The sequence below is a fragment of the Megascapheus bottae genome, chromosome 15 (assembly GCF_031878675.1).
Source record: "Megascapheus bottae isolate mThoBot1 chromosome 15, mThoBot2.hap1, whole genome shotgun sequence".
In the NCBI taxonomy this organism is placed as follows: Eukaryota; Metazoa; Chordata; class Mammalia; order Rodentia; family Geomyidae; genus Megascapheus; species Megascapheus bottae.
The window spans coordinates 50,296,430-50,313,344 of NC_143523.1; the positions used below are offsets into that span (position 1 = coordinate 50,296,430).

Here is a 16,915-nt window from a genome sequence, read left to right on the forward strand (position 1 = left end):
TTTGCTTTCAGACCATCTTGTTGTTGTTTTTTCAATGGATACAATATTTTGTGTGTCAGGATCATTTGCGCTGCTGCTCGGGTGTGTAGCTTGGTCACACAGAACCCACCCAGGAGTCCCATTATCACTGTGGTGACTCATGGTGACCTCACAGTACTGGTGAGCCAGTTGTGCAGGGAGTTTTTATCCCCTGGCAAACCCTGGGAGCCAGCACCTGGGCCCTCTTTTATTGTTGAAAGGGTTCCCCCCTTTTATCTTTGTTTTTTTTTTTTAAATCTTGATTTAATGATTTTCTTGTTGAAGTAGGTTGCTTTGTCTGTAAATAAATCAGAGGACAGAGAGCTTCAGGGAAGGATCTAGAGTGAAAAAGAAGAGAGACATAGTCACTGTTAGATTTTCTGCTCCTGTTCTAATTAATAATTCCAAACTTGGGCTTAAACTCATTGAATATGTTTTTCCCTTTAATGTCAGTACAGGAGCTTGAGCTAAGGGCCTCATTTTCTCCCTTAGCTTTTTCACTCAAGGCTAGTACTCTCCCTGTTAAACTATATTTTTCTTTCTAGATTTTTTTTTGCTGGTTAATTGGCAGTAAGAATCTCCTGGACTTTCCTGACCAGGCTGACTTTGAACCATGATCTTTAGATCTCAGTCTCCTGAATAGCTAGGATTACAGGTGTGGACCACCAGCACCCAGTTCCCTTGCAACTTTTTTGTGATAAGATATACATTATAAAACTTGGCGTTGGGGCTGGGAGTTTGGCCTAGGGGTAGAGTTGCCTAGCATGCACAAAGGCTCAGGTTTGATCCCTCGGTACTACATACATAGCAAAAAGCCAGAAGTGGTGCTGTGGCTCAAGTGGTAGAGCTCTAGCCTTGAGAAAATCCAGGGACAGTGCTCAGGCCCTGAGCCCAAGCCCAGGCCTGGCAAATAAATAAATAAATAAATAAATAAATAAATAAATAAATAAAACTTGGCATTTTACTTTGCGGTGTGTTGTTCAATGTCATTAAATGCATTCACATTGCTCTGTGACCATCACAGACCTCATAGCTTTCTCACCCCACAGGTCCCCAGTTCACATGAATTCTTCACCTCCTGTCCCTAGCCCCTGACAACACCATTCCCTTTTTTGTCACTTAATCTCAGAAAGGTGAATGAAATCAGCAGTGTCTGTCCTTTTGTGGCTCCCTTTTAAAACTTAGCATAATACATTTAATTTTCAACTATGTGGTACATATATCCAATTATGTTCTTTTTGGGGGGGGGATTTGAATTTAGTACCTGACACTTTCTCCCTTGCTCTCTACCAATAGAGCCATGCCCCAATCACTCTTTTTTCCCTTCAATTTTCAAGTTCTTTGAATGGAACCCAGAGCCTTGCACATCTTAGGCAAGTGCTGTACCACCAAACTATAACCTTAGTCTTGCATTTCCTACCTGAATACTATTCCATGATTGCCTTACCACTACCCATGTGTGAACACCTGGGTCACCTCTGTCAAGGGCTGTAGAGGCGGTGGGTGCTGCCATGAATGTGGGGGTGCCAACACCTTCTCATGCTTCCCGCTATGTGGCCCACAGGAAGGACTGCTGGACTGCATGCTAGTTCTAGATTCAACCATAGCTGTTTTCCAGTTTCCTCTCTATCTGCCTTGTGGTGCTCATGTTATTGGCAAGATGTTCCTGCAAGCTCCAGGAACATCTGTTTCCTCCTACTTTCCAGATGCCGTGGCCATCCCTGGTCCTGGCTGTGGACTCCCCTCTACAGGAAGCCCTCCTCATGCTCTTCCTCATTCTCTTGCATTTTTTGTTGTTGTTGGTTGGTCGTGGGGCTTGAACTCTGGGCTTGGGTATTGTCCCTGAGCTCTTCAGCTCAAGGCTACCACCAGACCCATGGAACTGCAGCACCACTTCCCATTTTCTGGTGGTTAGTTGGAGATAAGAGTCTCATGGACTTTAGTGCCTGGGCTGACTTTGAGCCATGATCCTCAAATCTTAGCCTCCTGAGTGGTTAGGATTATAGGCGTGAGCCACCGCACCCAGCATGCTTTGCATTTTTGTCCTAGCCAGGCGCCAGTCTCTGTTTTAGTGACTCTTGCAGTTGGGCTTATCTGGATGATGTAGGCCAGTGTCCCCACCCATGGCTGTCTTCTCCCTTGCATCTGGACAGTCCTTTTGTCATGTGGGGTAGCATTCACAGATTCTGGGGGTGTGGTGTAGGCCACGTGGGCTATCTTTGGAGGACCCAACCAAGAAACCTGGTGATGACAGGGCTGGGAGTGTGGCCTAGTGGTAGAGTGCTTGTCTAGCATGCATGAAGCCCTGGGTTCAATTCCTCGGTACTACATATACAGAAAAGCCAGAAGTGGTGATGTGGCTCAAGTGGTAGAGCTCTAGCCTTGGGGAAGCCCCAAGGACTATGTCCAGTCCTTGAGTTCAAGCCTCAGGACTGGGGAAAAAGAAAAAGAAACCTGCCGATGGCCTACTCTGACTTTTAAGCCCTGCCTTGGACTTTTTCTCCAAACTAACATTGTCCTGGGGTGGGGGAGTGGGGGGCCCTGCCGGTCTCCTACCACTGTGTTAGCTGTCATCTGGTAATGGACACATGCTTCTCAGTGGTCCTTTATTCCTTCATGACCACATGTTCGAGCCCAACCTCCCTGCCCCTAGGGAGAAATGAACACTAGATTGAGTTGGTGGGAGTGGAGGATCAACAGTCCTGTACTTTGCAGAGACTACATTCAGTCCTCTGCTTAATCTAAGTGGGACCAGCCATGTCTACAGAAAGCATGAAGGTTCAGAGACATTCAGGTACCTAGGAAGGAATGTACAGCAAGTGGCAGAGTTAGGACCCAGGTATTGGCTCCCAGGCTAATGCTTCTTAGGGAACAAGTACAGATTATTAGTATTTGCTCGGCTAACAAGCAACATGGTGGATAGCTTTGCATATGCCTATTAGTGCCTGAACCCTCACAGCCAGCTGCATGTGTTCTGTTCATTTTTCGGGTGTGCAGAAAGACCCAGAGAGATCAAATGGTTGCCCAAAATCACACAGCTAACAGTAGCTGTAGAGCTAGAACCGTGATCCTTGTCATTGGGTTCTAAAGTCTGTGGATCCCTGACTGCCCAGCAGCAGGGTTGGAAGATGATATCAAAGTATGTGGGCTGCAGAACCAAGAACACTCGTGACTGTCCTGTGATTCGGTGGTTTCTGATAGAATAGCGTGGGCTTTGCAAAGAATGGGGAGTGGTTTAGAGTGTGGAGAGTGACTGGAAGTGGTAGGCAGGCCTGCTGAGCATCTGGCTTAGACATCATGCATGAGCGGACACTCGGATGTCTTAGGCTGTGTGGCCTGAGATAGCTGCTCAGCCTGTGTCTCTCACCAGGTAGGTGAGAGCTCTGGAGGAGTTCCCCATAGTGTCTTCCAAGCCAGACATTTGAAGGACTGTGTTGTGTAGATAGTAACTGACTACTGAGGGCTTGGAATGTAGGGTTTCCCTGACTCCTGGGGGACCTGGGAGGAACTGCCTGGGATATGCAGGGGGCAATATGCAGTGGGTGGGGAGATTTGATATCTGGTCTAGGTTGTATCTCAGTCATCTCAGGCTGCTGTAATAGATGACCATAGGTTGGATTGGTTTAAACAGCGGAAATATATTGCTCACAGTTGTAGAGATTAGAAGTCCAAGGTCAGGTTGTCAGCAGGCTCGGTGTGTGGAGAGGGGCTGCCCTTGGTGATTCATTCATGGCACCTACTCTCTGTGTTCTTTTTTTTTTTTTTTTTTTTTTTCAGTCCTGGGCTTGGGCTCAGGGCCTGAGCACTGTCCCTGGACTTTCTCAAGGCTAGAGCTCTATCACTTGAGCCACAGCACCACTTCTGGCTTTTTGCTACGTATGTGGTACTGAGGAATTGAACCCGGGTCTTAGTGCATGCTAGGCAAGCACTCTACCACTCGGCCAAACTCCCGGCCTTCTCTGTGTTCTTATGTGGCGATCTCACTGGTCATTAATTTCATCCTCGAGTGCTCTACCCGTGAGACCTAATCAGTTTCCTTCCACAGGTCCAGGCTCCTGTCCGCCACACTGAGGTGACTGGGGGTGGGACAGGGGGACACAGATCCTTCCTCTCCAGCATTTCACTGTGGAGTAAGGGCCTTTTTCTGCCACTGCCCTCAGTCTATCATAAAAACCTTTGGTTGGCCATTTGTCAGAGTTAGCTACTTTTGTGTCACTGTGAAGAAATACCTAACTGAAACAATTTAAAGGAGAAAGGATTTCTTTTGGCTTAGGAGGAATGTTCATTTTTATTGTCTGGTCACTTGGCTCCATGTTCTGGCCCTGTTGGTTTTGAAGCACAGCATCATGGCTGTAGGAGCAGAACAAAGCAGTTGACATCATGGCTGTAGGAGCAGAACAAAGCAGTTGACATCATGGCAGACAGGAAGTGGGTCATAGCATGACAGAAGTGGCCAGGGGTAACAAGATTTCTAAGGACTTCCCGCAGTGACCTAGTGTCCCCTGCAATGTCTCTTCTCTTAAAGTTCCAGAACCTCCCAAAATAGTGCCACCAATTGGGGAGCGATCTTTCAGAACTTGAGCGTTTTGGGGCGGGGACACTTCATATCCAAATCCTATTTTGAGCGGCAGCCCAACACTGACTGACTCCAGGTTTGTGCTTGCCTTCTTTCAGTGCCGGAAGTCTGACTTGAGGTTGGCATGGTACGGAGTGTTGGCACACTGGGCGCCTGTTTGGTATGGGGCTTGCTTGCTGAAGGACAGAGTCAGCCAATTGTGTGATCTTACTGGTATGAGGAGAGAAGATGGTTCCATTTGTGGTTGGGCAGAAAGAAAATACTAAGCACAAGGCTGGGTGCTCAGGAGAGTTGGAACCTCCTGGAGGTTCTGCTTTGGTGGCTCCCTCCTGTAGTAGGCTACTTCTCCCAAGCCTTTCAGAGATGTTTCCCCTGTCATTGTCTTGCCTCTGCTGGGTGGCTGCACCTGGAGCTTAACAGACACTCAGACATTGAGGAAATAACGGACAACATGGCTAATTTCCTGTTGTTGCTTTCTTTATTGGGAGGTTTGGAAATCCCACACGATCAAGACCAGCTAGCTTTCTGGTACTGTAACCAAACACCTGAAATCAATTCATTTGGAAGAAAGGCTAGTTTTGGCTCTGAGTTTTGGAGATTCTGTCCATGATCTGTTGACCCTGTTACTTACCATGTCAGGAAGTGAGTCATGGAGCTACCTGTTCATCTCCTTGCAGCTAGATAGCAAAAGAGTGAAAGAGGAGCAGCCAGGGTCCCCAAATCACCTGGCTATCAACCTCAATGACGTAGGCCTACTAGTAAGTCCTACCTCTTAAAATTTCCACTACTTTCCAGTATCGCATAACTTGGGACTCACACATGGGCCTTTAGGGGACTTCCACAATCAGACATAGCATCCACTCTTCCTGTCTTCTACTGTTCACGCTGTTCTCAGCTCCTCACCTTCCTTTTCCAACCTTACAGTTCTCATCCTGAGAATGGCCCAGGCTGCTCTAGCTGCCCCCCCTCCCATTCTGTTTGCATTTTGTATTGTGGAAACCCAGATATTGAGAGCTTAAAGTATAATAACGAATGCTTGAATAAAATAACAAGAGTAAACTTGGTATTCATTCACCTGATACTACTCCCATTTTACAGATAAGGGAATTTTGAGGCCCAGAGAGAGTTAAGTAACCTGCCAAGATCACAAAGCTGTAACAGGGAGCTGAGATGGATGAAACTGGGCTCCATGCTTCCCCGCCCACCCTGCATTGTCTTAAGGGTGGACTGGGTCACACATTGACAACTGGATGCAGGAACCAGCTATGTCCTGATTCCCAGATCCATGCCATTTCAGCACACCAGCATTTCTAACCCACTCTTGAGTCCCTGTTCCCGAGGGTGGTGGGCCTGTGTGGAAGATTGAGGTGGTGGTGAAAGTTCATGGCTGCCATTCACTGCTTGTAGCCTCTGTTTCCTCTTTAGTAGGATACTTGTGTTAGTACTTGTTATAAGGTTAAATTCCAGGTAAAGTTCCTAAGGCTGTTTCTGGCACATAGCAAGGTACTGGTTAAATGGTGACTATTAGGGTGGCCTTGTGAGTTTGGGCGATTTGAGGGCAGAGTTAAGCAGGCTTCTTTGTTACAGGACTTTTCAGAGCCTTTTGTTTTGTTACTGTGAATTGATAGTTTCTTGATGGGGAGGAGGAATTGATTATAGCACAGAGCCATGTATGGTTGTAAACTTTTAGGACAGTGTATCTCTCTTGTCTCTGTCTTTCTCCCTTTGCGGTACTAGAAGTTAAACTTTAGTCCTTGCTAGATGGGCCTTCCACCTCTTGAAACATGTTCCCAATCCATTTTGCTTTCATTTTGTTTTGAATAGGGTCTTAGTACAGTCTAGACCTGGATCCTTCTATTTAAATTTTCCACTTAGCTACATGACACAGAATCTAGTGGCTACATGCCACTGCATGATTCAGATAGGGCTGGGCTGGCCTTAAACCATGCTCAGTCTCCTCAGCAACTAGGACTACGGCTGTGAGCCATTAGCGTTTGACTGATTTTTCTGTCATCACTTTGTGTGTGTATGTGGTTATTTTTTTTTTTTTTTTATTTTGTTGTGTGCCTGTCCTGGGGCTTGAAGTCAGGGCGTGGGCATTGTCCTTGAGCTTTTCTTGCTCAAGTCTAGTGCTCTACCACTTGAGCCTCAGATCTACTTCTGGATTTTTTTTTTCTTGCCAAGGCTGGCTTTGAACCACAGTCCTCAGAGCTCAGCCTCCCAAGTAGCTAGGATTATAGGCGTGGGCCACCATCTCCTAGTTAATCTGTTTTTGACCTATGTGTTCCCTTATAGTATGCTAAGTTGAGCTCAGGTCACACCACCTGTTTCAGCTTGCCAACCTGGGTTGGAGTCCAGGTCAGAGCTGAGAGAGACTTGGGGGCAGAGGCTGGTATAAGCAGGTTTACAGTGAACAAGAACAGACCTGGGGGCACAGGAAAGATTTGACTGAGGTGTGTCCAGTGGCCCTGTGGCTGTCATCAGGGGAAAAATTGGTTGTTAGAGGAGCTTATTCTTGCCAAGAGTCTTGCATTTAAGTGCCTGTTGTGCTGTTCTTGGCCTGCGCGTGCAGGCCAAACACCTCTTTGGTGATGGTTATGGATGGGATCCTATGGATTCCTGTGGGCCTAGGAACAAGTATAAGGAAGAGGTTTAAAGGGGAAATGGAGGTGACAAGACATTGTCATGCCAAGTGTCAGCTCAGTCAGCTGCCAGCCATTACAGCACAGGCCGAACGCTGGGCCTGTTAAACCAAACCACTGGGTAATACAAGCACTACATGTGTGACAGACATTGCCGTTCAGTGAGAACTCACTGGTCCAGGGACTCAGAAGTCCTGGGGTGGCTGGTTTCTGGAATCCTTGTGGGCTGATGGGTGCCCCTCTAACCACCTAAGCTCCATTTTCCTAAAATAATCCAGTGCTTATGTGGCATGTAAGCTGGGTGCTGTCCTAGAGATCCAACTATTAGGTGTTTGTGTTTCAATTTCATAGTAGTTGGACCGATGCAAGATGATAGATGAGGTTCAGGCATGGTAACATACACACACCTACAATCCCAGCTACTTAAGAGGCAGAGGTAGAAGATTCTGTTCCAGGGCCATCCCAGACAAAAGCACAAGACTCTATGTGAAAAACAAATGCAAAGCAAAAGGATTTGGAGGAAAAGCACAGTGGTAGGTCACTTGCCTAACAAGTGTGAGGCCCTGAGTCCCATCCCCAGTACTGGGAAGGGAAGGCAGGAGGATCAGAATCATATATGATGTTGAGGATTTCTTTATCATAAAGTACACAGGGTAGAGGGTGGTATCTGCTGAATCAAGACTAGCCTTGACCTTTGGTGAAGCTGAAGATTTATGGCCCTTTTCTGCTTTGTGTGTATTATCTGTAATAAAAGGTTAAAAAAAAAAGCAGCATCAGTTACTCAGTTACTGCTAATCAGTGCCTCTGGACACCATTTACTCCTTGGCATCCAAAACCACTAGTCTCTACCTGGTCCATCCAAGGCTGACTCCTAATATTCTCTTTGAGAGCCCCTGATCTGAGCAAGCCCGCCCCTTAAGTATTTTAGCTGTAACACCAAGGGATATGGGAGGCAGAGGGTCTCCAGGATCCCTCCACTGTGGACAGTATGTATGTGTGAAAACCCAAAGGAATCTTTTTCAGGAGTTCCAGATCCCAAAGGAAGGAAGGGCAGGGCAAGGTGACAGCCCTGTCTCCTGGGATGACCAGGTCACTCTGGGTCTCTGACACTGGGACCCTCAGGTGCGCAGAGCTGTGCCTCATGTGCAAATTCCTGCTGTGCCTCAGGCTCCTGCTTACACCTTTCTCTGCTCCCCTCTCCACCCCAAGTGACCTGGAGCACCCAGCTGTCCCCAGGGTAGCACGTGACTTGAACCGCCCAGACCAGCTCAGGACTGAACTTCCTCTCCCCACACAGGGCCAGGAGGTACAGCAAGCAGCTAGGATAGGAATGTGGACTGAAAAGAAAACCCAAACAAGAGTGTCTTTCTCTGTGAGTCCTGCTTCCCCTCTGTGACTTGAGTGTCCAAGATCATGCACACTCACCAGTCCTCCAGAACCATCTGGGTGGGTGTGCACAGATCAGCCCTTTCTGCCCTGAGCTGAGTGAGTGCAGGCCCTCAGTAACTTGCTTAGGTTTACTCACGAGATTGCAAAGTTTATCCTATCCCACCAATAACACATACCGCCTTACAGCAGAGCCCTCTGTCTGCTGAGGTAAGGAGAGTTTATAGATACACAATGAGTCTTGTTTGTGAATAGGTTGTCCATATATATGAGCATGCATGAACCAAGTGCCCTTGTAAATTGTGTATTGTGTGTATGTGCCTTGAACTGTGTATTAAAAAGTAGTAACTTACAAAGTAGTAGAGGAACTTTGTGTTTTTCTGTTCTTTGTGCATTTCCCTACAATGTGTCCGGATACTTAAAAAAATTTTAATCTATGGCAAATTGGAAATGGATATGTAAAAATCTTGTATACACAGAAGTGGTGGGACAAAGGTGAACTAATTCAGCAGTGATACTCACTAGACACCCTGTTGGAAGTGAACTGTACAACTTGGAGGGAGTGGGTTTGGGAAGGAAGAAACTGGGGGAAAATGAAAAAGAAATGTATTCAGTACCTGGAAACACATATATACAGATTATGTTAAACTCACCACCATGACTATAAAATAGACTTACTTTATTTATTTATTTCCAATCCTGGGGCTTACATTCAGGTCCTGGGTAGTGTCTTTGGACACTTTTTGCTCAAGGCTAGTGCCCTGCCACTTGAACCACAGTGCCACTTCTGGCTTTTTCTGTGTATGTGATACTAAGGAATCGAACCCAGATATATGCAAGGGAAACACTCTACCACTAGGCCAAACTCCTGACCCAAAAAACAGATATTTTATAGTTCATTAACTGAGACTGATATCAGCTCATTGGACCCTGTGTGGTTGGTTTTGTGGTACTGGGCACTTCCCAGGTGGCTCTGGACCTCATCACTGCCCTGTCTCTCTCAATACTGTTTATTTATGGTATTGATACTGGGGATTGAATTCAGGGCCTTATCTTTTCTGCTCAAGACTGGCGCTCATCACTTTTGAGCCATAGCTCCTCTTCTGGTTTTTTGGTGGTTGATTAGACATAAGAGTCTCATGAATTTTCCAGCCTGGGCTTTCCTCAAACTGCAGTCTTCAAATTTCTGCCTCCTAAGTAGCTAAAATCATAGGTGTGAGCCACTCCTTGCACACTGTGTATGTGTGTGTGTGTGTGTGTGTGTGTGTGTGTGTGTGTGTGTGTGTGTGTGATTCTGGGTGCACAGGAATTGAGCAGACATTTCATGGTCTCCAGGTATCCTGGTCCTTATGCATGCCCAGCCCAGCCTTCCTCATAATCACAGCCTCATCCCGTGGCACATGTGTCACGCTCAGTGGCCCTACATACTCACAGCATCTCACTTGGACTCCGGGTCTCAGAGTAGTTTCACTGCCCTAAAAATCCTCTACTTTCCTCCCCTAACTCCAGGCAACTGCTCATCTTCCGTAGTCTTACTCTTTCTAGAAAGATCTGCAATTTTAATCGTACAATGGGTCACTTTTTTAGATTGGCTCCTTTCATTTAGTGATATGCATTTAGCATACACGTGTTCATAACTAGATAACTCCTATCTCTTCCTTTGTTCCTTCCTTCTGGAATTTGAACTGAGGACCTCATACTTGTTAGGCAAGGTGTTCTGCCATTTGAGCTTCATAATGTAATACAATATCCCATAAATACTGAGAGCATCAGGATTGCCCTAATATTATGCTTAGTCTGTCTGCCTTTCTTTCTTTCTCTCTCTCTCCCTCTCTCTCTCTCTCTCTCTCTCTCTCTCTCTCTCTCTCTCTCTCTCTCTCTTTCTCTCTCTCTCTGTCTCTCTCTCTTTCTTTCTTTCTTTCCGATTGTGGGGCTTGAACTCAGGGCCTGAGTGCTGTCCCTGAGTTCTTTTTGTTCAAGGCTAGTGCTCTACCACTGTGAGCCATTTCCTATTTTCGAGTGGTTAATTATTGGGGATAAGAGTCTCATAACTTTTCTGCCTGGGCTGGCTTTGAATCGAGACCCTCATATCTCAGCCTCCTGAGTAGCTAGGATTACAGGTGTGAGTCACCAACACCCAGTGATTAGGGTTTTTTGTTTTGTTTTTGTTTTTTTTTCCTATCTTGGGGCTTGACCTCAGGGTGTAGGAGCTGTCCCTGAGTTTTGTGCTCAAAGCTAGTGCTCTGCTACTTGGACCACAGCTCCACTTCCTGCTTTTTGGTAATTAGTTCGAGATTAGAGTTTCATGGTCTTTCTTGCCCATGCTGGCTTAGAACTGTGATCCTTAGCTTCCTGAGAAGCTAAGATTATAGGCGTGACCCTCTGGTGCCTAGCTCTTTATTAACTTTTAAGCAAAGATTAATTGCTCAAAACGGTGTTACTTCATTGTGAAATTTATATGTATACACTTTTTTTTAATGTTTTCTTTTTTTTGAGACAGAATTTTGCTGTGTTGCCAGGGCTGACATTGAACCTCTAGACTTCAGGGATCCTCCTACCTCAGTCTCCCAAGTCAGTGGGACTGCTGGTGGGTACCATCCTGCCTGCCTGGCTCTGTTTCTTTTATTTATCTATTAATCTATCTATCTATCTATCTGTCTATCTATCTACTTATCTATCTATCTATTGCCAGTCCTGGGCTTGAGCTCAGGGCCCGAGCACTGTCCTTGGACTTTCTCAAGGCTAGAGCTCTACCACTTGAGCCTCAGCACCACTTCTGACTTTTTTCTATGTATGTGGTACTAAGGAATTGAACCTGGGTCCTCGTGCATGCTAGGCAAGCACTCAACCACTGGGCCAAACTCCCGGCCCCTCTGTTTCTTTTATTTAAGATACATATCAGCAAAAATGATCAGAAGCCCATGGCTTAAGCTATAGACATAAATTCTGTGTCAGAACAGATTTCATAATGTCCAAAATTGAACAAACAGGGAAGTTTCCAGCTGTCTTCTCCATGAAGACACCTGTTCTTATCCAGGCCTGCTTGACAGACAGACCGACCAGCTGATTGACCAACTGACCAACCATTGGGCACCGAGGGCTGCAGATCCAGGCATGATGCTGCCAGGCCTCTGCCTCAGGCTCTGCCCGTCTTGGGTGGCCACCTCTGTTCTTGTGTTGCAGGCATGGCCCTGCCATTGCTCTCCTTTCCTTCCCTTCCGAGTCCCTGGAGTGAGGCAGGACATCGAACCTTGTGCCCAGGCCAGCCTTGCTGCTGGCTGGAGCTGTGTCTGTTTCCCATTGTCAGGGTGGGTAAAGATAAGGCTCTCCACCATGCATTAGGATAGCTGAGTGAAGGGAGTGTAGCTCTCTTTTAGGTATTTTTAAAATTTTGTCTCAATATGGCATTTCTAGATTTGTGTATGTGGGACTTGGACCAGTGTCCTTGGTGAAGCTCTTGACTTTTTTTTTTTTTCTCAAGTCTAACACTCATTTATTAGAGCCACAGATCCACTTCTGCTTTTTGGTGATTAATTGGAGATAAGAGTCTCATGTATTTTCCTGCCCTGGCTGGCTTCAGACTTCAGTCCTCAGGTCTCAGCTTCCTGAGTAGCTAGGACCACAGGTGTGAGCCACTGGCACCTGGGTATGTGCCCTTTAATTAATGTCCGTCACTGGAAGCACACAGATCCCATGCTAACCATTTCAGTGGTTCTGGAACAGAGCTGAGAGAGAACTGAGGCACTTGATGTTGCTAAGAATCACAGGAGGTCTCAAGCTAGAGAGCCAAGGGTAAATTTAACAGGAATCACATCGGGCTTCATCTCCTAGAAATGTGTCTAGGGAAGGGGGACGCTCTGTGCTCACTGGCAAGGTCAGGGGGGGGGGCTGTGACAGGATGTTCCCCTTCAGATCACACCTGGGGAGTTTAGTTCTTATGAGACAGAGAGAGAAAAGTGTTGGCATAGGCTGGAAAGAATTCCAGTGGGAAAGAGTTGAGAAAAAGTGAGACTGTTCTTTTTAGAAAGGGGGCAGACTGGAGGTGGTATCTTTGGGAGAAGGGAGGACTTCCACTCAGGACTGGACTCTGCAGTGGGATTTGCCAGTCTAGGGGGCCTCCAGGGCAGGGTTCTCTCTTGGATACAAATCCCACTCTTGCCAGAAAGCTCTTGAATGCCCTCCCAGCAGAAAGGGCCATCCTGTGTGGGTTGCCTCACCCATGTCTCATGTCCTTTCAGGTCTGGGTAGGACTGTCAGGAGCTGAATGGCCCCTGTGTGAGTTATTTTAATCCTGGAAGACCAGCCAAGACCACCCGAGATGGCCAGACCTGCCTGTTTGAATTGAGCTTTTTTTAAAAGTTAGTGGGTTTTTTTTTTTAATTTTTTTAAATTAGAAGCATATGAAATGAAGAAGGTTAGACCTAACCAGAGTGAAGGTCATTTTCTGCCCTGCCTTCCCCCTCAGGGCCACAGTGTTAACCCAATGTCTTGCTTATCATTCAGGGTGGTCCTGGCATGCCTTTGCCCATGTATCACTTGGTTTGTGTGTTTCCGCTCGCTCTTTTGTTAGGTAAGCATATGCACAGTTTGCATCTTGAGTCCTCTGGATAGGGATAGTAAGGACATGGGAAGATGTGAAGCAGATGTGGAGTGAGGTACTGTGTTTGGCAGCTGCCCTAGAGACTAGGTCCAGACACACAGCTGTGTCCTTGACAGTGAGTGAGGTGTAACCTGGCTGAGGGGTTCCCCAAGAAACCTATAGACTTCTGTGTAGTGGGGGCTCATGGGCCTTTCGAAGTGGGGCTTGGCCCAGAAGTCCTAGCTGGAAGGCCCGTAGGGTCAGCATGGCTTGCTGGAGCTAAGAAGCAGTGGAGTGATTGTGGAGCCACCCTTCTGGGACGTAGGTACTAGCAAACCTGGGTGGAGAAGGCTCTGGGCAGAGACTGATTGTACTTCTTCCCTTCCAGGTCTAACCATGAGCTACCCAGGCTATCCCCCACCTTCTGGTGGCTACCCTCCAGCTGCACCAGGTAAGAGGTTCTGGGATAATCAGGGTAGAGGAGGGTGCAGCCAGAGTCCCTGACTTCCTTGTCCTCCCCAGAGGCAGTGCAGGACCCTCCCGGTGGAGGCAGGGGTTGGAGAGACTGGTTCTCACCAGTTCCGAAAAGCCCTGGCCCAGGCCAGAACTGGATCTCCTGCCTCACTAGGTGACAGTGGTGGACAGACGCCTCCACGGCTCTTGATACTGCTGGTCCTTTGCAAAGTGGCTTCAGTGATCTCTCCCTCACTGACTGTCCCAGGGCTGACCAGCAGCAAAAGCCTCCAACAAGTGTCTCCCACAAACACTAGTTGTTGCTTCCACTCGGGGCATGGTGCTGCGGGGGGGTGGGGGGACGGTCTCTGTGCCAGGAGGTGCGTGAATGCCAGGAGTCAGGCGCACAGTACGTCCTTGCCACTGTCAGGAGCCTTGTGTGGGATGGGAAGGCAATTTTGCCTGGGCGGGTAACCTGGCTTATTTTCTCATTTTAATTTTGTGTGTATGTGTACCTGTACTGGGCCTTGAACTTTGGGCCTGGGTACTTTCCCTGAGGTTTTTTGTTTGTTTATGTGTTTCCTCTCAGGGCTAGCAGTCTACCATTTGGGCCACTGGTCCATGTCTGGGGTTTTGGTGGTCAATTGGAGATAAGAGTTTCATGGACTTTCTTACCTGGGTTGGCTTTGAACCATGACCCTGAGTCCTCAGCTTCCTGAGTAGCTAGGATTCTAGGTGTGAGCTACTGGTGCCCACCCTCTCATGCTTCTTACATGAAGTCTGTTTCCCACCAGATGTTATTTGGGAAGGAATATGAGGCTCCTGGCTTGAAATGGGGGATGAGGACCTTTGTGAGGGTCTTTTGAAGGTAGTTTGAGCTGTACCAGTCTCCCCCCGCCCCCCTTCTCTTTTCCCCTCCCTCCTCCAGGGTACCCCTGACCTTTGTTCATTTCTTCGGAGCTAAGGTCCTGGATGCTATGTGGGGCCTTTTTCCTGTCTAGCAGGTGAAGAACAGACCAAGACAGGAAGTGGCTTCTCTGTGTCACAAGGCACTAGGTCCACTCTCAGCCACTTCCCTATGAACAACACCATCATCTGTGCCCTCTCTCAGTTTCCCAGTGCTGGTTGGTCTCAGATCTCCAGTGAAATCTTGCTGTCCCTGTCCTGCTGGTATCACCTTTGTCACCATTGCTATTAAGCCTAGCAGTGATGGTGTCTGAGCAGGTGACCTAGAAAAAGGTGGGCCCAGGGGGGCCCCAGCATCCAATGGGCTGGAGCTGCAGAGACAACTGGAAGCTTCCTGGGCAGGTGTCAGGCCAGTAACCGCAGTAGCCTCAGTGACAGTATCATGGGTGCTCCTTGTCCCCCAGCCAAGCCTCACACAGGTGTGTGCTTGCCTAGTCTTCATGGTGGCAGTTCTGGGCCCCTGTTAGCCACTGTTCCTCTGTCTGCAGGGCTGGAGTAGAGGGGCTAAGAGCCCTGCCCGCCACACACAGTTGGGTCTGCTGATGTCAGGGCAGCTTCTCAAGGCTACGTTCACTGTGCTTGTTACTGATAACGGTGGATGTCTCCTTCATCCACCTCTTCTCTCTGTCCATGAGTTAGTTCAGCACTGTCATAGACTTGCCACGGCACCCCACGGAGACCTGTCCTGGGTCTGTCCTCCCATTCCAAGATGATAGGCTTGGGAGGGCAGAGCCTACCATGTGCCCTTTCTTCTCCTACCTACCCTACCCTGGGCCATGCCCAACTTGCTTTCTGGAATGTGGGAAGGCCTCTGCTCCTCTCCTCTGACCCTCTTGTCTGAGTGTTTCTGTGTGGTGTTAATGCTGGCCTGAGGCTCTGATTGGCTGCTTTCCTGACATTCCTCTCTTCCCTGGAGCCCAAATCTCTGCCTTTCCGTAACAAGTCAGGATGGATAGAAGGAGCTGACAGACTTGATGTTGCTTTCAGGTGGAGGTGCCTGGGGCGGTGCTGCCTACCCCCCGCCCAGCATGCCCCCCATCGGGCTGGATAACGTGGCCAACTATGCAGGGCAGTTTAACCAGGACTACATGTCAGGAATGGTGAGTCCATCCCCCTCCAGGGCTGCCCCTTCTGCCCCCAGTGCCTGGCCAGAGGGATCAAGGCCTCTGCCCTCGAGGTGTCTCCTGTGAGTTCACATGGAATGTACTGAGTGCATCAGGGTTTTCACTGGGTGGCTGCCAACTCTCCATCCTTCTCCAGACCTAGGTTTCTCTGTAAAATTAGGGGGAAGGGCCACATTGGATCAGTCCCTCAGGGTCATGTGTTGTATACACTGTGTGTGTGTGTGTGTGTGTGTGATATGCATGGCAACTTTGGTTAGTACTGGATAGACATACTGCAAGTAGCCTGGGCAAACATGCTTTTTATTTGTTTTGTTTTTCAAACAATGCATTTTATAATGCCGGGGATAAGTGAATAGGACAAGGAGAGAAGTCTTGGCCCTTGTGGAGTTATTATGGGAAAGACACACGGACAGTAACATATACCACCTGGCACTGTGTGTAAATGCTGTAGGAAGAACAAGGCAGGAGGGAAGAGATAGGAAGGATGAAGGCAGTGTGACAAGGATAAGGCTTTTGTTTTGTTTTGTGGAGAGGAGTCCTGGGCCTTGAACTCAGTGCCTGAGCACTGTCCCTTAGCTTTTTCACTCAAGGGTAACACTCTACCACTTGAGCCACAGCTCCTTTTCTAGCCTTTTTGTGGTTAATGGGAAATAAGAGCCTCTTAGACATTTCTGCCCAGACTGGCTTTGAACCTGTGATCCTCAAATCTCACTTTTCTGTAGCAAGGATTATAGGGATGAGTCACCAATACCTGATTGGGGTCAGAAGTTTGGAGATTAGCCGTCATGACTGGGAGGGCTGAGATAAGACCCTGAGTTGAGTTTTGTAGGGTGTGTGTGTGTGTGTGTGTGTGTGTGTGCGCGTGTGCGCGCGCGCGCGTGCGCGTGTGTGCGTGTATGCAGTGTGCATGTCTAGGGACTGCCATACCCTGAGCTCCCCATGCCCTGAAGTGCAGAGGAACAATGAGAAGGCCCACATGGCTGAAGTGGAAAGGAAAGGAAAATGGTGAGCCCAGGTCTTACAGGCTGTAGGAGGCCCTTGTGAGGATTCAGGCTTCTCTTCTAGTCCACCTGAGTGTTTCCTACTGTGGTGGCCATGAATAGATTCATATGATGCCATCACAAGTCAGCCCTGAACTTTCTAGAGCTGTAAGCCCTTTCCTAGACTGCAT

General features: G+C 48.0%; 1 protein-coding gene across 1 annotated transcript in view; it reads left to right on the forward strand.

Annotated features, from left to right (window-relative positions):
* Anxa11 (annexin A11) overlaps positions 1-16,915 on the forward strand; it is a 44,031-nt gene that overhangs the window by 14,318 nt on the left and 12,798 nt on the right. The window contains exons 2-3 of the mRNA XM_090346673.1: positions 13,590-13,652; positions 15,608-15,720. Coding sequence (XP_090202799.1) covers positions 13,598-13,652; positions 15,608-15,720 — 168 coding nt within the window. The 5' untranslated portion in view covers positions 13,590-13,597. The remainder of the gene's footprint in view (positions 1-13,589; positions 13,653-15,607; positions 15,721-16,915) is intronic.